At 38.9% G+C, this 23417-nt stretch overlaps 1 protein-coding gene and 1 non-coding gene across 2 annotated transcripts; one reads left to right on the top strand and one right to left on the bottom strand.

Annotated features, from left to right (window-relative positions):
* Window positions 1–1655: 1655 nt before the first annotated feature.
* trnap-ugg lies at window positions 1656–1727 on the bottom strand. The gene has a single exon. It is a non-coding gene; the product is annotated as a tRNA-Pro (tRNA).
* Window positions 1728–7263: 5536 nt separating this feature from the next.
* On the top strand, window positions 7264–22721 carry ddx56.S (DEAD-box helicase 56 S homeolog). The gene is made up of 14 exons (XM_018255113.2): window positions 7264–7443; window positions 8279–8440; window positions 8579–8733; window positions 9485–9655; window positions 9825–9915; window positions 11044–11285; window positions 11474–11605; window positions 11868–11981; window positions 12080–12174; window positions 14502–14578; window positions 16273–16362; window positions 20136–20241; window positions 20345–20445; window positions 21017–22721. The coding sequence occupies exons 1-14, from the start codon at window positions 7393–7395 to the stop codon at window positions 21086–21088; spliced, it is 1659 nt and encodes a 552-aa protein (XP_018110602.1). The 5' UTR covers window positions 7264–7392; the 3' UTR covers window positions 21089–22721.
* The last annotated feature ends 696 nt before the right edge of the window (window positions 22722–23417 follow it).

The raw sequence follows: 23417 nt of genomic DNA, 5'->3' as shown, positions 1-23417 counted from the left end.
TAGGAAATAGGAGGCCTCAACACAAATGTAAAATTGCTAAGAATGCTCTTAATTAGGGATGTACCGAATCCACCATTTTGGATTCGGCCGAACTCCTGAATCCTTTGCGAAAGATTGGGCACAAATTAGGGGTGGGAAGGGGGAAAAAGTCACGCGATTTCCCTCCCTGTGCCTAATTTGCATTTGCAAATTCAGTTAGGCCAGGCAGAAGGATTCGCCCGAATCCTGCTGAAAAAGGCCGAATCCCGAACCGAATCCTGGATTTGGTGCATCCCTACTCTTAATTAAATAAATACTGAAACGACAAATTATTGCATTTATTAATTCAATAATAATTGTTTGCTATCAGTGTTTACACTTTTACTCCATAAACTCCACTGGAGATACATGTAAGTAGTGATTAAAGTGAGGTGCATAACTGGTTAATAAACCAACTTTTGGGCTGCAAAACTATTACCCTGACTTTGTTTCAGGTCCCCTTTTAGGCATGTTGCAGAAACACAATTTTAAATGGTTTGATCACCTTCACAACATTAGTTTTTAAACTTTAGACCAAAATAATAGATGTCCCATAGTTTATTAATTTGCAATTTTTCTACAATAGGAGCTCAGCAAGTGTATCCTGGGCTGTCTGGACTCTGATAGATTGCTGCCATTTCTCAGCAGCAGCTTCAGCCCCTACTGAGCATACATAATACTGAGCATAATCCCTAAATTAAGGCTTCACGAGCAAGTAATGTATGAAAGTGTTGCTGACTACTGATACACTACAAGTGTATCAGTAGTCAGCAATGAATAGGACTAGATTCAAGTTATAAAAACTTGATTCAAGTTTTTTTTCTCAGAAAAAGGTTTTAGGTGGCGAATAGTTGAATTTGAGTTCTTAAAGGGCCTGAGTATGATAAATCTCAAAAATCTAATTAAAACTTTTTTTTTTTTTTTTTTAAAAACTTGAATCGAATTCGAACAATTCCCTAGTCGAATTTGACAGTTTTGCTCATAAATAACTTGAAAATTCAAATTCGAATTTTCAATTCAACCCTTGATAAATCTGCCCCTAAACATGAACACCCTGTGCCATTAAAATGTTTTTTTTATTTGGTTTTTAAACATGAAAGGGGGCCTATCAACTAAAAACTGCAGGCTACCAGAGTGAATGGCATAGGTCTGTCCAAAAGTAAACTCAGCTTGAGAAAGGATCTGGAGGGTCCGAAACATTGCTGGAGTTGCCCTATGAAATAATAAAGGCAGTTTTATCTTTACAAGATGGGAGTGCTGCTATCTTTTGACTCTGTCCAAAAGTAAACACAGGCAGTGTTTGCCATATTGCTGTAACCCATAGTATTTATTTTCATTATTCTAACTATACAAGACCAGAGGGAACACACTTCTGATTTCTGTAAGTTACAGACATTTGGCAAAATGCTGATGTAGAATTCAATGTATAATGGTGTTATCTGTCTTTCTATAACATTATTTATGCCTTTGAAGCACCGGAGGCTTTCATTAGCAGCTGCTGATTGTAAACTGCTCAGAGGGGTTAATTGCGATGAGTCTAACAGTGCTTTTCACTGCTGCAGGAGTAATATGAGAGCAGTGCAGGCTAACCCAGATAATCTGCTAAATTTAGCTCTGGGGAGGTGGGAGAAAAAACAGGGCTCGTCCGGGATTTGAACCCGGGACCTCTCGCACCCAAAGCGAGAATCATACCCCTAGACCAACGAGCCAGCGGATGGAAAGCTTAGGCTATAGTTAAACAGTCCAAGTCTTTCTCTAAACAACTAATTTCTCTTATGATTATTTATTAAATATGTACTACAATCTGTGCATGTTCTATTATATTCCTTTTACACACTTACCACTTCATGAATGTATAGTGAGTAGGGATGCACCGAGTCCAAGATTCGGTTCGGTATTCGGCCCATTTTCAGCAGGGTTCGGCCAAATCCTTGTGCCTGGCCGAATCGAATCTGAATCCATAAAATCATATGACTTTTTATCACAAAACAAGGAAACTAATTTTTATATTTAGCCTCTCACTACGAGCGCGGCTCTATTTTTCCCTCCCCCTCACTGATTTGTATATGCAAATAAGGGTTCGGATTTGGTTCGATATTCGGCCGAATCTTTCACAAAGGATTCGGGGGTTCGGCCGAAACCAAAAAAGTGGATTCGGTGCATCCCTAATAGTGAGACACTATCTGGAGGGGGCAGTATTTACTCAAGTGGAATTAGCCTGAATGTTAGCTGAATCAAATGATCTAACACCAAATTCACAAACGTCAGCTTCACCTCCAGTTTTTTCTTTTATGTCTGCCTTTTACACCATAATGTTTTCTTTTTAACTCAAACAGTTGCAGGTATGCTTGGCACCACAATAAATACCCCCCCCCCCCAAGGATTGTTAAACCATGGGCTCTCCTCCACAGCTCTGAATTTTGTGCCCAGGTGGGGAGAAAGAAACACCATTCAGAAGTCTGTGTGATACATTTGGGGCAGGGGGACATGTGTATGGGGGCCTGTGGTTAAAACTATTAGGAGATTTTCAGTTTTGGTCCCCTTTAATCTGTACAAGAAAAGCCTTTGTTATGAAATTGGAGGGAAGCTTTTGTGAACTTAATGTTATTTTTACGTCATCGATTACAGAAGCAGTGGCCCTCAAGCTGTGCTGTTGTTGTATTACAGATCCTAGCAACTCGTAACTGCCAAAGCTGCATTCATTCATTCATGCCTCACATTCTCATTATTTATCTAGAATGCGGTACTATTACCTCCATACATCACAAGTTCCACCTCACCTATTGCTATAATCACAATAGCCAATGCTTTATCTCTCACCTTGCTCACTTCTGATCTTGCCCAATCCCATACCTTGTGGCTCAACCCCTTCTCCTTTTAGATTGTAAGCCATTTTGGGCAGGGCCCTCTTCACTTCTTGTATCGGTTATTGATTGCTGTGTATGTAATTCTGTATGTTTATTGTATACACCCATTTATTGTACAGCACTGTGGAATATGTTGGTGCTTTATAAATGGATGTTAAACTAACAATAATAATTACAGTGTCACCAACCTGTCCGTATTGTGATACTCAGTACCTTTAAGGGCAGCTTGTTACCCATGGGATCACCCTTCTTGGCCTCTGATCTCAGCTTGGGGCACACGCTAGAGTCCTGGAGCGGGTCAGGTATTTGCGGGTTATCTGCAAAAAACGCAGGTACCCTGTGGGACGAGGGTAAGATTCAGGTCCGGACTGAGAATTAAATTAGGCCCTGGCATTTCAGGTACACAGAGGCCCACTCAGTCCACATAGAGGCCCAAACAGCTCCCACCAGCCCACTAAATGCTGACTTTCAATGGGACCTTATAGCAGCAACCCACAGATTGCCAGTCCAGGCCTGGTAGGATTCCTGGGTGTGGGTATAGATGCGGGTCAGGTTGAGGGTCTTGTCTATATTTCTTATCTTATATTGTCTATATTTTACTCCTTTTCAAAGTTTACAAAAATTTTTCTGTCTCTGCTCACATTTGATGGTCACTTCCGGATTGCAGGAACAGTACTTCCGGTTTAATGGTGGTCGGCAGTTTGCAGATAGTCAATTGCAGGCCAGGGTCGGGTAGTAGATCAAATTGGGTAAAGATACAGGTAGCGGGCTGTGGGCTCCGGTCTCATAAATTGGTTTCACGCAGGACTCTAGCACACGCATCTCTCGTCTCATACAATTCCCTGAAAAAGAATAAGCAACAAATGATCAGTTTTGCATGTGATGCCCCAGTCCCTAGTACTAAGCAGTGGTAAGAATTGACGGTCTTGTTCTCAGTGGGAGACCAAAGGAGCATGGGGATTGGGGAAATCTATAGCACTGAACTAAATTTTAGAATGGCTAGCAGTGATATAAGAAAATGGATGTTAATTGAGATTAATCATGAGCACTTCATTAATTTTACTGTAGGCTAGGTAGGCTTTTCTTATAACACACTGTTTTTTTGGGGGTCCCCTTGTCCTGTAAGCTGAGGCCACAAGAGGCGCAGGCTAAGTTCCTCTGCCCCTATGTTTTCCCATTAGGAAGAGAGAAGTGGATATGCTCCCATTCCATCTGTGTTCCTCTGCACTGACATACACACTGCTTGTAGACACACGTAGCGGATATTGGCACAGAAACACAAATATAGGCATTTTAACACCAATATGCAGTCAGCTTGTCTACACGAAGGCCAGTGCAGAGGAACAGCTGAACGAATGGAAAAATATGCAAAGGAAGACAAACAGAGAACGGAATGGGATATTTTTAAAGAGGTTGCTCACCTTTTAATCAACTTTTAGTATGATGTAGAGAGTAATATTCTGATATAGTTTGCGATTGGTTTTCATTTTTTATTATTTGTAGTTTTTGCGTTATTTAGCTTTTTATTCAGCAGCTCTCCAGTTTGCAATGTCAGCAATCTGGTTGCTTTGGTCCAAATTACCCTGGAAACCATGCATTGATTTGAATAAGAGACTGGAATATGATCAGGAGAGGGACCAAATACAAAGAGGAGTTATAAAAAGTACCAATAACAATACATTTGTAGCCTTACAGAGTATTTGTTTTTAGATGGGGTCAGTGACCCCCATTTGAAAGCTGGAAAGAGTCAGAAGAAGAAGGCAAATAACGAAAACACAATTAAAAATAAATAAAGAAAACCAATTGAAAAGTTGCTTAGAACTTTCCATTCTATAATATACTAAAAGTTAACTTGAAGGTGAACCACCCCTTTAAGTGAATATATTTACTTAACAATGCAAATCTTTGTATAAAACTCATGGATGCAACAGTTTGGTGGTGCCATAGGGTACAATTCAACAGCTCAGAGGCAATATCCAGGCTGGCTTCAATATACAATAATATATGTTCAACTGCTGGTAGCCCAGGAATGTAGAGGGAATGAACGATTTACAGTTTCAATATTTCTTTGCAAAAGACGTCATCTTCCAGAAGTTTTTGGGGACCCCTAAAGAGATTTGACGTGAGCTCCAATAATCTTATTATGCCAAACAGAAATATCATCACTAAAGCACTCTGTATGTTTATATATAACAGTTCATAATATTAAAGGAAGGGTTTGCCTTTAAGTTAACTGTTAGTATGTTATAGAACTGCTAATCCTAAGCAACTTTTCAACTGGCCTTCATTTTTTCTTTAGTTTTTGAATTATTTGCTTTCTTCTCTTTCCAGCTTTCAAATGGGGGGCCACTGACACCATCTAAAAACAAATGGTCTGTAAGGCTACACATTTATTGTTATTGCTACTTTTTATCGTCTTTCTATTCAGGCCTCTCATATTCATATTTCATTCTCTTATTCAAATCAGTGCATGGTTGCTAGGGTAAGTTGGACCCTAGCAACAAAACTGCTAAATTTACTAGAGAGCTGCTGAATAAAAAGCTAAATACTATACATCATACTAAAAGATAATAACAATAAGGTGAACAACCCCTTTAAGCTATGATCTGAGTAATAGAAGTGGGGCCAATGTTCCGGTGTGCTCGTGCACACACACAAATTTTGAGGCCAACTCATACAAAAAATTGCGATGTGAACAAAGAATTTGGTGTGAAAATACTAAATTTTGCATTTAATCTGACCTGCGCACACAGTTTTTAAATGCACACACAAGTTTAAAAGGTGTGCACAAAAAAAGGAAAAAGAGGGAACATTGAGTGGGACAAAATATACACATCTTTTCTTGGCACAGACTCCTTCCTATTATCCATGTTATATGCAATGGTAAGGGACAGTGGCATAACTGTTACTAGGCCCCATAGCAAAATAATTTGAGGGGCCCCCAAACTCTCCAGGGATTGTCCTGTTTTACCAATATATATTAAAATTACTCATTAATTAGGGCCTCATGGGGCCCCTATACCTCCTGCGCCCCCCTGCAGTCACAGGGTCTGCTTCCTCTGTAGTTACACCCCTGGTTAGGAACAATCCCAAGTCCAGTCAGTCAGACCTAACATAAACGTCAACTACTGAACTGGAAAGATACTGGAAACCATAAACTCATGCATAGTGGTTGGTAAATATTCATGATCCTAGTTCCTCCAGGTTTACAGATGGCCATAAACCTAAAGATTTTTTTCTCCCTAATGACCGGTTTTAGTGCGAACCGACAAATCCGTCAAATTAGTGGGTTTAGTTTTGCTCGCAGTGAAAGGTATCCATTGTCCAATTGTTTGCAGGGCCAAGCAGGCAGCTTCAGCTAGATCAGAGGTCAGCAACCTTTACTATCAAAAGAGCCATTTTGCCCCCTCTTCCACTAAAGAAAAATAGTCTGGAGCCGTAAAACATAACACAATTTTATAAACTTTTAAAAGTTTTTTAATTTTAACTGTAGGGTTGCCACCTGGACGGTATTTTACCAGCCTGGCCGGTAAAAATGTTGGTTGATCCCAATATTATTAATAGGGAAAAAAGATAAATATATAGGAAGGCCGGTATTTCCAGAAAAGGTGGCAACCCTACTACCATACCTCCCAACATTTTGTAAGTAAAACGAGGGACAAAAATTTTTTTCCGCATGTAGCGCAGCAATATATTTGACCACACCCCTTTCTGTGGCCACACCCCCTAATTACCATGTTTGTTTTACAAAACTTAGCAGGTTATGAAAGTTTGAAAATATTTCTCCTTATCTAAACTGTGTTTTTGTGTCTCAAAATTGTTACAAAGTATCTTATTTGCACCTGTTAGCTGTTCTGGGCTCTCTGCTAAAAGCCAATTAAGTGAGAAACTTTGTTTCTTTTTCTGGCTGTTCAGTGCAGAGAAAAGAGGGACTTTCCAGTAAAAATGAGGGACTGCGGGTTGAGCTGTCAAAAGAGGCACTGTCCCTCCGAAAAAGGGACAGTTGGGAGGTATGCACTACTAAGGTACAAATCGGCTCACCCCAGTGATTGAGGGGTTAGTTCTTCTTTAAGACAAAGTTACAAGCCATACTTTTTCCCCCTCCAATCCCAAAACTTGCCTAAATAGACCTTCATTTTGGGGTTTCTTGAAGTAACCAACAAATGGGCAATTCCCAAAATCTTATGTTGGATTTGGCCCCCAAGCTGGGTCAGTTCTTACAGTGGAAGTTTAGGGGTGTAGTGAAGCCCCCCAACGACACGGTGTCATTTGTACCCAGCAAGACATTCTTAAAGTTTCTCATCTCTTTCAAAGTAACAGTCTCGCTCCCTTCCCTAACATATACATCTTTCACATACACATTCCCTCCCCCGTCTCTATGGCTCTTGCCTAACGCTGCGCCTCTATGGTTATTGTTTGGAGCCGCTCTTCCTGTTCCTAGCGCATGCACTTTGACAGTCTGTCTTACCTCTCTATGGTTTTAGTCCTCCACGTAAAACACGTGTAGATGGCTGCCTTGCAGTTCCACGAACTGGGACTAGACGACCGGCTCCTGAAGGTAACGGGTCACATTGGGCCTTAGTCGGGAGACATATGATCTTTAAAAGTTGGTGATTCCAAACCTGGAAATGAGGAATGTAGTCAGGTTTTTGAGTGCTGAGGTTCTGTTGAAGGAAAACTCTGGCAGTGTGACAGTATATCTTTTTATACATCTCTAACTTTAGTCTGGGTCAGTAGTACAGGGTTTGCCTTCTTTATAGTAACAACAAAGAATGAAAGTGTTTTAAAGGAATGACAGCGTAATGTAGTGTTGCTTTACACTGGTAAAGCTGGTGCTTGCTTCAGAAACTCTTACTATAGTTTATATAAACAAGCTGCTGTGTAGCCATGTGGGCAGCCATTCAAGCACAGGATACACAATAGATAAAGCATCAATTCTGAAGAATCCTGTATGCTACAGAGCTTATCTGGTATCTGCTGTGTATCCTGTGCCTTTTTCCAGCTTGAATGGCTGCCCCAATGGCTAAACAGCAGCTTGTTTATATAAACTATATTTGTGTTTCTGAAGCAAACACACCAGTTTTATCAGTGCAGGGCAACACTACATTATATTTCCATTACTTTAAAACACTTTCTTTTTTGGTGTTACTGTTTCTTTAAGCCTCTGGTCTGAATAGGTCCCAAACCAATGCTTTTCTGCACTTGGATGACTGAGCCTCAAAAACCTGAAAGCTCCGATGAGTGGGGAGAGCTGGGAGTTGTAGTTGGGCCCTACACTGGACATCCATGCAATAACCATATATAATCTGTCCCTGAGCATTCTGTTCTGTGTCATATTACTGAAATACGTGTATCAATGGAACTATATGCAATCAGTTTCACTCTGTCTTCAGTCCATAGCAGATTTAAGATGGGCCAAGCCAACTTTGATCCAGGAGAAAGCCATACCATTAGCACTGGAGGGGAAGGACCTGCTTGCCCGTGCCAGGACAGGTTCAGGGAAGACGGCCGCCTATTCTATTCCAATTATCCAGAATCTTCTTCAGGGAAAAATGGTATGTTCTCGCTTGTTGGCAGCAATCATGATGCATTAATAAAAATGTAAAGTAACAAAGGCTCATACCAGTGCTCATAACCATGACATAATGATTGATCTATAATTTACTATGGCTTTCTCTCCCCTCTCCAAACAGACGGTATCGGAACAGGCCATTCGGGTGTTAATTTTGGTTCCCACCAAAGAGCTTGGTCAGCAGGTTCAGCAGATGATCCGTCAGCTGACTGTGTATTGCGCACGTGATATTAAAGTTGCTGATATATCTGGACAAGCTGACATCTCTGCTCAGAGGTAAGTGCTGAGGGTGGTGGCTCTGCGTTTAGAGTTCATTGTGACCCTGTTTCTTACATTACTCAGCAGAGCAGTGATAGATATGTTGTGCTAGAGCTGTTGCTCATTGCCTACAGTAATAGTGACACACTTGTATTTAATTAGCCCTTGGGTATTCAAATGTATTGTTTTCTTTGTATGTATCAATGCTCTCTTCTTACACTAGGGGGTCTATTTATCATGCTGTTTAAAAAGTGCAGTGACACATTACTGGTGATGTTCATCATTGCAACCAATCAGATCTTTGCTTTTGTTTTCTAACTGTTGAATTGCTGATTGGTTGCTATGGGCAATTTTAGCAGTAATTTTTCAATCTGCTTTTTACACAGCATAATAAATAGACCCCTAGAAGTCTGTATTTCTGTGGTTCATTTATAAATTATCTCTGTGCTCGGTATCCGTGGAAGATTCGGCCGAATCAAAAGTAGTGGATTTGGTGCATCCCTATTTCAAACTTTGCAATCAGATATTCAGTGTAAGCAACTATATGCGCCATGACTTAGTTCTTAAAACCCCAAAGGCAATGCCTGGCATTTAGTTGCAGAGATTTTTTCCCTAGAAAAATATCAAAAAAGCCATTTGTTTGAAGATGACCTGTGTGCCATTGCATTAAAGGGAAACTATTGTGAAAATGCAAATTTAATGTACACTTTATTTTATGGAAATAAAAAAAAAAAATGTTCTAAATAAATTACTTCTATGACTTCTCTAGACCCATCCTGATGGAGAAACCTGACATTGTAGTCGGGACTCCCTCCAGAGTGCTGACCCACATGACACAGCAGACAATCTGCGTGCGGGATACTTTGCAGGCGCTGGTGATAGATGAGGCAGATCTTCTCTTTTCTTTTGGCTTTGAGGAGGATTTAAAGAACCTCCTTTGGTAAGATGCTCTTAATAATGATGGGTTGGCAACGTTAGTGTAAGAACTCCAAATTGCATGGTACTTCACAGAGTTGTGTATGTGTGAAGAGCAGCAGGATAATAGTATGTTGTGGTTTGTACAATTGCATTAGTTCAGAGGGATTTTACCCTTTTCTTTGTATTCTTAGCCAGCTCCCGAAGATATTCCAGTCTTTCCTTATGTCTGCTACGTTCAATGAGGATGTTCAGGCCCTAAAAGAACTTGTTCTGCACAATCCTGTAAGTAGTTATTCTATTACTTATAAAATATTCCCCAAATATCTCTTGAAGAAGAGAGATTTTGGTATAAGATAGGGAGGCACCGAATCCACTATTTTGGGTTCGGCCGAACCCCCAAATCCTTTGTGAAAGATTCGGCGGAATACCGAACCGAATCCGAACCCTAATTTGCATATGCAAATTAGTGGTGGGAAGGGGATTTTTTTTTTACTTGTTTTGTGACAAAAAGTCATGCGATTTCCCTCCCCACCCCTAATTTGCATATGCAAATTCAGATTAGGTTCGGCCGGGCAGAAGGATTCGACCAAATCCGAATCCTGCTGAAAAAGGCCGAATCCTGGATTCAGTGCATCCCTAGTATAAGACACTTGGTATGTGTTCTCTTTAGTTCTCCTTTGTGTTGCGTCCATATGTTTCTGCAGTCCTATTCAGCAGGAGTAAGTGCAGGTGAGTCCAGACTGCATTAAGACTGTATGGACCACTGAGAATGAGCCTCTTTTATGACATGCCTACCTCCTATGATGTCACTGTCATATCCACGTCTGAAAAATGACTGCACAATGTCCAGATCATCCTGTGGAATATGAGCACGTGCTTGTGACCTGTATACTTCTGCTAGTTTCCAATTGACTTGCAAGCTTACAATTATGAGTGCAGGTCTAGTTGCTCATATAAAGCAGCCAGTCACCATTTAGAAGTCAGATGTTTTAATAGAAACATCTGGTTGGCTGCTATGGAATTCTAGACTTGTGCAAACTTTGCATCTTTTAATTACATTTACACTTTATTGTGGTTGATGTGGCCATAACTGAGGGTGGCTCCACTCGGGCTTCACTATGTCACATGGTACATCTGATTATCCAATAGCAAATTACAGTTCATTTTGAGGAGCACCAAATATGCCAACTGGCTGTGAGTAGATTTTTATGCAAGGATAAAGAAATTCACTTTCAGCTATTTTAATACTGTTCCATATCAGCTGCACGTATATTCCTAACAATATTATGACTTTCTAGGCATGCTTTCTTGGCGTGCTTTCTAGGAGTTGAGCTATATTGCTCTTCAAACATCCACAATAGCAGTTCTGTGCTTTACCATTTCTGATACCATCCTACTTTATATCCTAAGGTGACTCTTAAACTAGAGGAGTCTCAGCTCCCTGATTCGTCTCAGCTCACTCAGTATCACATCCAGTGTGAGGAAGAGGACAAGTTCCTGCTACTCTACACTTTGCTGAAACTCTCGCTTGTTCGAGGTAAAACCATCATCTTTGTGAATGAGGTTGACAGGAGCTATCGCCTCAAGCTCTTCCTGGAGCAGTTTAGTATCCCGGCCTGTGTCCTCAACTCTGAGCTCCCAATCCATTCACGGTAAGAGCTTCACTCCTGTTGAAATCTAGTGAAAGAAGTATTTCTTAGCCAGATGACATTGTTTTATTCAACATAAATACTAGTCGTATACTCTCCCTTTAACCCATTAAATATGCTGTGACTGGTCTGTCGTCATGACAGAACAGAAAGAGACTTATCCTTAACGTCTGCTGCTTGGTCTTCGGCAGGTGTCACATCATCAGTCAGTTTAACCAGGGATTCTACGATTACATTATTGCAACTGATGAACACTCCCTTGCGGATCCCTCTGTGAAAGGAAGGAGGGGAGAAGGGAAGAAGAAAGGAGGAAAAGGACAAAAGTGAGCACATACCCCTCCTTACTTGTAGTTGTTTGTTCAGCAATCACTGTGGCATCTTCCTAACTCAGGGTTAGTAAACCTGTAGTTTTGTATATGTGACCGAATGCTAGCCCAACATACAGTGCAGTGCTTATACAATACCTTTTGGCCTATTTATTCTTCTAATACTGTTCATTTACACGCTACTTATTCTCTGCTTTGCCCCATAAACACTTCATAACATTGTAGTGACCTCCTCCATATTTCATTTTCTCTCACTCAGAGGCCAAGATAAGGAGTACGGCGTATCCCGGGGCATTGATTTCCAGAATGTGTCCACCGTACTTAACTTTGATTTCCCCCAGTCTGTTGATTCCTATATACATCGTGCAGGCAGGTACTTGTATGGCTCCCAACATCTTGGCTGTAATTTCTCTTGTTCTTTTTTTTTTTTGGCCATTTCTGTAAACTCCACCGAATGTTGTCTCTTTTCAGAACGGCTCGTGCTAACAATCCTGGCGTAGCTCTTACTTTTGTGGCACACAATGAGCTCCCCCTTCTGGCTGAAGTTGAGGATGCACTAGGTGGTGGTAAGTGAATTTTTTGTGTAATATGGCATTACTTTTTCTTACAGTAACAAGGTTCCATAGGTGGCATCATTCCAAACTTACACACGTTTAATAGGAAATAAAGATTGTGCATGTTGTGAACATTAATTTTTGGAGGCAGCATCAGTCAATCAGCAGAACAAAGGGTCAGCAATTTTTTTTCCTGTATTAAAGGGATTATGATACAGGGTTATGCAATAAAAGAATCATTGTTAAAGGTCTAATAATCTGTAGAAAAAATAAAAAGGTAGCATTTACTGGTCGTCTGTTTTAAAGCAAACATTTTATTGGTTGCTCTGGGTTACTGCACCTGGTTACATTTAACAGCTGTTATTACTTGGGGGATATATAATTCGAACCCTTCAATAAGCTCTGGCAAAGACTAATTTGATGTTTACAATTTTGGTCTTTAGGCTATAGCACACAGGCGGTTGCCTCTGGCTGTTGCCAGTCTGTGTATTTTTGCAGGCTGAGAGAAGCAGATCTGCTTAGTACCCCATCTCCATTGAATTGAATCCACGGTGGGCGGTCACACACAGGCTGAGGTCAGCCCAAATATTTCAATCAATGGTGCAGAGCACTGAGCAAAAAAAAGCAAGCTGATAACCAGAGCCAACAGCCTGTGTGCCCATAGTCTTCATACGCAAAGCAACCTGAAACTAGACCGCATACAGTGAATGGTTACAACTAATTAAGGGATTAGAAGGACCTCTGTTATAAAGATAGGACGGCCAAGTGATATTACACTTAAGAAGAGGTGCTTAACTGGATTATGTAAAGGGGCCATACAGTACCTGTGGCATACTCTGCTTTGTTGCTTAGTGTGTGTGAACTGTGGGCACCTTGTGATGGTACTCAGGTGCGGTGAACTAAGTTTACTCTAATTTGTGTTTAAAAAAAAAAAAAATCAACATTTAACAACCTGGTTGATTCCCAGGGTAATGTGACTTGACATTTTCTAGTTTGCGTGTAAGGGGTCATGCAAGATTTGGAGTTTGGCAGGTCTGACAAATCAGATATGCATCGGCCGCAAAAGTAAATTCTTTAGATGTTTATTAAGCGGTAGAAAGAAGGCGGCTTCATCCAGAAGTGGAGACACGGCTAAGCTATTCAAAGTATTGACATTGTACCCATTAAAGGGGATGTTACTCTTCAAAAACTTATTTTGAAACCGTTGGTTTCAGATCGTTTTTCCAGAAATAATGACTTTTTTCAATCATTCTATTTGTAACCGTTTTGAATTGTAAAAGTTCACCTTCTAAAACAGCTTGGGGGGGGTCACTGACTCTTTATCTGTTCTAAACTGATACATTTAGTTGATACATTTGTTATCTTTGTCCCTGCTGAGCAGAATCATTAAAGACAGCTGTTAGAATTGATACAATAGTTGCTAATGTTCATCAGATACTGCAGAGAAATGTATCAACTAAATGTAGCAAATTGTAACAGTTCAGAATCTGCTCCTGGATCACCGAGCTGCTAGACTGAAACACTAGAGACCGGAACGTTAAACTTCATTTTTGTGAAAATGGTAAAAAGTGGAAAACAATTGAAAAACGTCTTTAATTCTGGTGAACAATCTGAAAACAATTCAACTGTAAAAAAAGTGTTTGGAAGATGAACTGCTCACGTTCAAAACTTTTTTTCATTTTAATTGGTTTCAGATTTTTCTTACTTTCTACTCTCTATTTTTGATAATTTTTTGAAGTGTATGTGTATATATATATATATGTATATGTATATGTATATGTATGTATATATATATATATATATATATATATATATATATATATATATATATATATACACATACATACATACATACATACATACATACATACATACATACATACATACATACATACATACATACAGTCCAAGTAGTTCAGCACACCACTACTCCAGAGAAAATTGGCACAGGTGCTACCAATTAAAGCTGCATACAAAAATCCAAATAGTAATGTGCACACTGGGATCCTTTGTACAATTTAAAATATAAGTTTTATTAAATACATGTATTTAATAAAACTTATATTTTAAATTGTACAAAGGATCCCAGTGTGCACCCTACCTTTTGGATTTTTGTATGCATCTTTAATTGGTAGCACCTGTGCCAATTTTCACACACATACATACATTCAGCACAAAGAGCCATCGAGCAGGGTATATATAGGGTGGATCTGTGGGAATTATGTGTGGTCCCGTTATGAACTAAAGTCCGAAATTTTACCTATGCGACAAAAACAATGGATCTAGGATCCTTACTGTGCATTATACAAATATTTTTATGTATTTCTTTTTTCACATAGGTGTGCCTGATGAACATGTACTGAAGCCATACCGTTTCTGCATGGAGGAGGTTGAGGGATTTCGCTACCGTTGCCGGGTTAGTTCTGATCAGGGATACTTACCTGTAATCTGAACCCCTGGTTTTCTTCCAGCAGCAAAGGACAAATGTCCTAATTTGTTCTTGCCTAAAATGATAGGGCTAGAAAGGGGTATGTCATTACACAGTTGTAAGTGCACACTTTTATAAAAAGCTTGGTGACTTAGATGAAGCTGGGCAAATGATTAACTGTGAATATATCCAGCATTTAGGTGCTCTATAGTTTGTTGTGTGCGAGCTCTCAGCTTAGCGGGAATTTATTATCCGGCAAATGAGATACCCAGATGGAAACTAATTCTGATCTCAACAGAACAATACTGAAATCATGATGATGTCTCTTGCTATGGCACGTAGGGTGTATTAAAGAAGCCGTCACTGCTCCATCTACCTCTAATTGTGACTGGTACAGGGTTTTATTTTCTCCAGCCAGTACCAGAACTACCACACTTATTCAACATCAATTGTAGGTAGTCGTGGTAGTTTTGTGCTATAGTACACTGTGTGACATAAACCTTACCAGGGCAGCATCTTGAATATTGGTACAATTTATCCCCTTCTTCTGCATCATTCGGACACAGTATGTGCAGATAACATAATCAACTAGACATTCTGAAAAACAGATTCTGGTCAAAAAGTCCCATTTATGTCAGTCAAGCCTAGGTTAAATTATTAACAACAACAATAATAATAATAATAATAATAAAAAAAATACATAATATGCAGACATTGGCCTTCATTTTTCAGTCTGTCAATTAGATGAGTTGGAATTTGTGCTTTTTGCCCTGCATTTAAGTGTGTGTGACCAGCAGGAATTTCAGAAATAGGAGTATAGTCTATTGGCCTGGTCATTCTGCTTTTATTTCAGTATTGTAATAAAAAGTGGAGTTTGACCTATATCTGATGTATGTTTCTTTTAAACAGATGAGCAGTTAATACTATATTTTGATTGTAAACTTTGCACCTTTCACCTGCTTAATGGATAATGACTAGGGTGCACCGAATTCCACTTTTTTGGATTCACCCGAACCCTTTGCGAAAGATTAGACCGAACCGAATCCGAGCCCTAATTTGCATATGCAAATTAGGGGTGGGAAGGGGAAAGAAATTTTACTTTGTTTTGTGACAAAAAGTCACGTGATTTACCTCCCCATCCCTAATTTACATATGCAAATTCGGATTTGGTTCGGCCAGGCAGAAGGATTTGGCCGAATTCAAATCCTGCTGAAAAAGGCAGAATCCTGGCTGAATTCCTAACTGAATCCTGGATTTGGTGCATCCCTAATAATGACAAGCTTAATGTTTTGCTTCAGCTCTGGAAATCTGCTGCAGCCATTCAGATATTTGCTTCCCAGTATTGTACCAGTAAATGCTACTTGTTGATTGGTTTCTGTTTGTTATTAGACTTTACTCTTGCTAGATAACCTAGCGCTGTGCACGTTACTTTCTGATAAACATATAGACCTACTATAGTCAGGTTAATACTTTTTAAATATTCTACTTGGGTTCTTCAACAGTGAAATGACTTTTCTTGCACAGCAACTTGTGAGGGCCACACATTCTACAAGCATACTGTTCAAGCCCCACAAATATTTTCCTGCAGAATCCCCTTTTAAGTATAAAGTATGGCCATTTTTTTTTTTAATTGATTGCATAATGTAATGTTGATCTGTGGTGTCACCCCCCCTCTCCCCCAGGATGCAATGCGGTCTGTAACCAAACAAGCCATTAAAGAAGCACGATTAAAAGAGATAAAAGAGGAGCTGCTCAACTCGGAAAAACTTAAGGTAAAGTTATGCATCTACACCAGATATACAGTAATAAATTATGTTTCCAGTCTGCTGAAATTGTCACCTTCAGGAAGAGTTGACCACCTATAGGACAGATTTAAAGATCCCTTCTGCCATTGATTGCAGGTTTGGATAGGTCCCTAGTGTGGTCTGATCTTTGGCCATGAGGCTTAAAGAGCAAGTCGTTCACCTGGCCCAGTATTAAGCAGTGTGAAGTGTTGGGAAATAGAAGCAGAAAAGTGAACAGAAAGGGTAATGTGTTGGCAAATAAAAGAAAAATAAGGACCAAGGAAAAGACCAAATAAGTCTGGAGACTGGCAGAAGAGAAGAATAAAAGGAGAAAAGGGTGAAAGGGGAACTATCACGAAAATGAAAATTTAATAAGACCGTCAAAACTTTCTAAATACAATCAATTAAATATTCTGCTTCGTTTCTGAAATAATCCAGTTTATCTTTACTATTCCTCTCACAGCATCTGTTTCTCTTTATTCAGCAGTTTGGTGTCCGATAATCATGGACAGTTAGATCCAATATATCTTATGGGGGGGGCTCCCTTTCCTAACAGATATATTAGAGCTCACTCAAATAACTGATACCAGTACAAACAAAATCTAACAAAACAAATGCCTTTTGCACAAATCCTGCATGTAGAGAGACATGATGGCTGGTGATTTTGATAGAGTGAGCTCTAATACATCTTTTAGGCAAAAGGAGCCCCCCTATGAGATATATTGGCTGTAACTGTCCATGAATATCTGCTGACACCTAACTGCTGCATGAAGACAGAAAAGAGAAACAGATGCTGAGAGAGGAATAGTGAAGATAAACTTGATTATTCCAGAAACTATACAGAATTGTTAATTGATTATATTTAGAAAGGTTCTTATTTCAGAATGCTGAAGCTTATATTAAATTTAAATTTTTGCGATAGTTCCCCTTTAAGTACTCATCACACTGCAAATATCTTGGCTGATAAAGGATAGCGTGTAATCGTAATTAACACTAGAGCCGGCTGTGCATGGCTGATCGTCAACCCGGCTCCTTATGTAACAAATAGATTTGAAGGCTGCATATAGAATAGTGCTGTCATAAACTGAATCAGTCTGGCTCTTGTCTCTCTAGCCCACTCATTATCTAGAATAGATGCCTTTTTATCTTGTATTTCAACCTTTGTATAGAAACGTGTATAACAGAGCTGAATGTTGTGTAATTCCTTAGAATCATCCTTGGTTACTGGAGTAATGTGAAACTACAATGTGCTCCAATACAACAGAGCAGTTGCAATACCTGCACTTATGATACGCTCCTTTCCCTTGATAAAATGCTGGTTGATGCTTAATGCTGTTGGGAAGCCAGTTCCTTTCCTATGTCAGACTCTGCTTTTTGTATATTTAAAGGAAAAGCAAATTATTAGAGCAAACTATTTAGATAGATATATATGTATATATATATATATATATAGATATATATGTATATATATATATATATATATAGATATATATGTATATATATATATATATATAATATGTGTATATATATATATGTGTATATATATATATGTGTATGTGTGTATATATATATATATATAGATATATAGATATATAGATATATAGATATATACTGTATAGTGCATTACTCACATCATGGCTCCGTAAACCCCCAAGATGTTGGAAGAACAACACTCCATACCCTAGCTGTTAAACTTAAATAGTATTCAGTGGCCAGGAGGGGGAGCTTCTGCTCCATTTAGTATTTCTATTGGTACCTTTCCTATAAAAAAAAAAAAAAAAGTCTGGTTGACTATACCCACTCAATCACTGAACAAGCAATTCTGTGTGAATAATGGCAACATTATATAATGGTATTATTATTAAATAAACCATTCGATATGTCACCCCTGTACATGAGGCCTAAGCTTTTGTTTCCTGAACCACTCAGGCCTCATTTACTTTGACAGTTATTCGCTCTGCTTAGCACTGCTGCCTTTCAGAGGGGTCCTGGGTTCTATTCCAGCCAGGACACACTCTTCAAGGAAAACCGTAATAATAAAGGGAATGTAAAGGCTTTTAAAGTTTATTTTTTTTTTTCTGTCGATCTTCTCACAGTCCCCCAAACTGAAACCAAATAATCCAAATGTTCAGCTCCAACCACAGAAGGAAAAAGTATATACTGTAGTACTTATACTGTAGTATATACAGTATATTACCAAGTGACCAAATGTTTAACTAAAAAAAGATAAATCATTCAGCATGTAAGTTTCCCTTTGAATCTATTCAAAGTGAGTTGTCAAGTAGTATATAGGTATGAAGAAATTCAAGCTTCCACCAAACCAAATGTGAGCAGGATGCTTCCCATCGACTCTCTGTATGGAGTTTATGTTCTCCTCGTGCCTGGCTTCCTCCCACAATCCAAAAACCATACAGGCAGGTTTAATTGGCTCCTGATCGCAGTGAATGTGTGTGAGGGGCTTTAGACTGTAAATTCCATTGGGCCGGGACTGATGGGAATGATGTGTAATCTTTATAAATACCTGCAGAATATGTGGCACATTATTAATAAAGGATACAACTTCACTCTGCTAATATGACAACTTGTCTGCATTTTATTCCTATTCCAATCTCATTATTTTGGCCCAAGTTAGTGAGCAGAGAACAGTCATCTGATATTTCTCTGATCAGTTCTAAGCAGAGCAACATCACATGACTTTATGTGGTGTAAAAATGCCGCTCTGTCCACCGGAACTTTCGTATACGAAGTTCTGAAGCAGTGTAAAACAGCGGATTAACATGGTGTAAAATAAAACACCCCTTGATAAATTCGCCTTTTATTTTACACAGCTTTTTACAATGCTTTTTGGAGAATTTTGTTTTACACAACATCATAAATAGGCCCCCTAATATTTTTACCGACTGTCCAGTTAGCCAAAATGAAGAGCAGGTTAGCGCTGTTGTATCAGGTTCATTAAATTAGTATCATAGAAACTTCTAATAATAGTATAATGCAGTGTTTATGGATGCACTGAATCCACTATTTTGGATTCGGCCGAATCCTGCGCAAAAGATTAGTCTGAATACGGAATCCTAATTTGCATATGCAAATTAAGGGTGGGACGGGGAAAACATTTTTTACTTGCTTGTTTTGTGACAAAAAGTTACACGATTTCCCTCCCACCCCTAATTTGCATATGCAAATTAGGATTCAGTTCGGCCCGGCAGAAGGATTCGGCCGAATCCTGCTAAAAAAGGCAGAATCCCAAACTGAATCCTGGGTTTGGTGCATCCCTAGCAGTGTTGCCCTGCACTGGTGAAACTGGTGCTTCAGAAACTCTACTATAGTTTATATAAACAAGCTGCTGTGTAGACATGGGGGCAGCCATTGAAAGCTGAGAAAAGGCACAGGATACACAGCAGATAAGAGATAAACTCTGTAGAACATAATGTTATCTGTTATCCACTATTTAACCTGTGCCATATAGCCTTTTTTGCTACACAGCAGCTTGTTTATATGAACTATAGTAGTGTTTCTGAAGCAAACACACCAGTTTTACCAGTGCAGGGCAACAGTACATTATATTTCCATTACTTTAACACTTTAGTTTGTTGGTGTTACTGTTCCTTTAAGCCTAAATTTAAAGCTCAGACTGAGAGAGTTGGAATCGGTTAGAATCCAAGAAGTGTTATCATATGGTATTCCTTGCATAACTCTCATTTCCTCTCTTATTCAGTCTCTGTCATTGGTGTCTCTCTTATAAATCCTCTTGTTCTCTGCAGACATATTTTGAGGATAACCCCAGAGATTTCCAACTTTTGCGCCATGATAAGCCCTTGCACCCTGCAATCGTCAAACCGCATCTCAAAAATGTCCCAGACTACCTCAGTACGTATTACTCTCTGTGACCATACAAACTTACCTAGCTTTTCTGTCCTGCTTGTTGCTTGTGATGAATTTACTTCCTTTTAACGTCCTTTTATACCTACAGTTCCCCCAACCCTGCGTGCGGTTGCTGATCCTTATAACAGGAAAAGAAAGAGAAGAAGGCCTAATGTTGGAAGCTCTGGATTTCAGGGGACACGGTCAAAGGTGGGTAATTGTGACACTATGTTCTCTGTATAGTACCCAAGGCTACTCATGCTTAGCGGCTGAGCTACAGAGTATTTGTAGTATGGCAGGTGTGTGTGTGCGCGTGCGTGTGTGTGTGTATATATGTGTATATGTATATGTGTATATATATATATATATATATATATATATATATATATATATATATATATATATATATATATATATATATATATATAAATATGAATATGTGTGTGTGTATATATATATATATATATATATATATATATATATATATATATATATGTGTGTGTGTATATATATATATATATATATATATATATATATATATGTGTGTGTATATATATATATATATATATATATATGTGTGTGTATATATATATATATATATATATATGTGTGTGTATATATATATATATATATATATGTGTGTGTGTATATATATATATATATATATATATATATATATATATATATATATGTGTGTGTGTGTATATATATAATTGACATTTTAAAAATGGCTGCCATAAATGCAGCACTGTCTCTCACGCCCTTCTTTCTTCATTTACAGTTCCAAAGGGGACAGAACCCACTACGCAGCTTCAAATATGCAAAGGGCAAAAGGAAGGGAAAACCTGAGTAAGATCTTCTGCTGTGGCCTTTGTGCTCCCTCTGCCAACAGGACCAGTGTGACAAGAATATCGGACCCCCCCCCCCCCCCCCGAAATGCTGGGTGTAAAATATGTGCAGTTGTGCCCTGTGTTGCAACATCCAGGCATTACAGTAATGCCCAATGTTCTTGGATAATGTTCACCCTTCTCCATTTTTTTTGGAATTCATTTATGTCCCACTGCAGCCAACAGCTAGAACATTCTTTAGAGCAGGAGTCTCCAACCTTTTTTACCCATGAGCCACATTCAAATGTAAAAAAAGTTGAAGAGCAACATAAGCATGCAAAAAGCCCCCGAGTTGTAAAATATGGGATGTTACTGGCTATTGGTAGCCCCTATGTGGACTGGCAGCCTACAGGAGGCTCTGTTTGGAAGTACAACTTTTTTTATGCAACAAAAGCTTTCCTTCAAACCTAGAAATTAAAAAATAAGCACCTGCTTTTAGGCCACTGGGAGCAACATACAAGGGGCCGGAGAGCAACATGTTGCTCACAAACAACTGGTTGTCTTTCTAAAGCAGTGATCCCCAGATAAAGCTCAGGCCACCTCCATCTTCTACACTGTGTGTAAATACTTAGCTATTTATTCCTTCTAGAGATCGAATTCTGTGCAGTTCAGTTTCTTTACCTTTTCCATTGTTCTGGCTTCATAACAGGGGAGAACATTTTAACATTGTCCTTTGTATCAGTTCTGTCCAACTAGAGGGCTGCAGGCTTCATATGGCTCTTTAGGGGGTTTGTGCCCCCAGACTGCCCAGTAACTCAAAATACTTGTTGTTTTTGTTTGTAATATAACACAGAGCCTCAGATATATCGATGACCATGTTGAAAATTTTGGACAACACTGGTTTATGATAGCAAAATGTTCCTTTACATAGCACATAAATGGCTCCTAAATATCAACTTCATTTTGGACAGGCCCATGGCCAAGTAACTGTTTATCTCACAGGTGAACCCCAAGCTAATGCTGGTCATTGGGTAAAAGGCACATTGGGCATAATATTAATGGGCAGGTGCCCTTGACAGCTGGGGGGGGGGTAATCACACACTTTTTACGTTATAAGGTCTTTAGCAAATTTTTAGGCTAAAACAAGATCATATCAAATTATTGGTAAGTGTTGCTAATGACAATCATATATACAGTGTTAATATGGCCTGTCCTGCGCTCCCTTTCATATATATGGCCCTCTCTCTGCAGGCGAATCGCTCAAAAGTCTAGCCCTGGGCAACTTTTCTGATTCACAAATGCACAGAATAGGTATACATAGAACATATTTTTATAACAATTGAATTTGTATTTTTTTATTATATGTAACTTTGAAAAAGTGTTGTACTTCGTAATCTTACTGTTCCTTTGAACAGAAAACTGCACCTGAACTTTTGTTGTACAACATTAGAAGGTTGTGAAGTTAACAGAAGCCTGTTAATATCACAATTTCAGTCCATATCAAAATGTTACATTCTGCAAACTTCTGACGTTGTTTTACGTAATCATGAAATCTTCAAAATCTTCTTTTAGATGAACTGCATCTAGCCATTCCTGATATTTGTATTATAAAGGGTTTATGGCTCATCAAATATTGTCCAATAAACCAATGGGATTCAACATTTTTGTTTTGTTTTATTCTTGCTAATGTTTGCAAAATTTTGGGAATGATTAAAATATTTATTTGAAGAATTGTGACCACTCCCATGATTAATGCTGTTAGTGGCCCCACCGGTGTGTGAAGGTATCAGTAGTTGAACATAAGAGAAGCAAATGGGGTAAACATTGAGAAAATGGTGAGAGCATGGTTGTGCACCGGGGCACATAAGGCCCTATTTTTGCCACTGACCTTTGCCATTTACCTTTGTTAAAATTGTGCCCTCAAGTTACACCACGCCTTAAAATAGTTTATAACAAATAGGGGGTCACAGTAGAACACAAGGACATCTTTGTTTTCCACCTTCTCTTTCAACTGAGGCGGAAGGAGCAGCAGGACATTTAAATAGAAATGCAGGACTGGTTTTTGTGCTTAAAGGGATACTGTCATGGGAAAAAAAAAATTTCAAAATGAATCAGTTAATAGAGCTGCTCCAGCGGAATTCTGCACTGAAATCCATTTCTCAAAAGAGCAAACAGATTTTTTTATATTCAATTTTGAAATTTGACATGGGGCTAGACATATTGTCAATTTCACAGCTGCCCCAAGTCATGTGACTTGTGCTCTGATAAACTTCAATCACTCTTTACTGCTGTACTGCAAGTTGAAGTGATATCCCCCCTCCCTTCCCCTCCCCCCAGCAGCCAAACAAAAGAACA

This window comes from Xenopus laevis, chromosome 3S (assembly GCF_017654675.1).
Source record: "Xenopus laevis strain J_2021 chromosome 3S, Xenopus_laevis_v10.1, whole genome shotgun sequence".
Classification (NCBI taxonomy): Eukaryota; Metazoa; Chordata; class Amphibia; order Anura; family Pipidae; genus Xenopus; species Xenopus laevis.
Note: the sequence above shows the minus strand (reverse complement) of the source record. Positions and strands in the feature narration are given on the sequence as shown.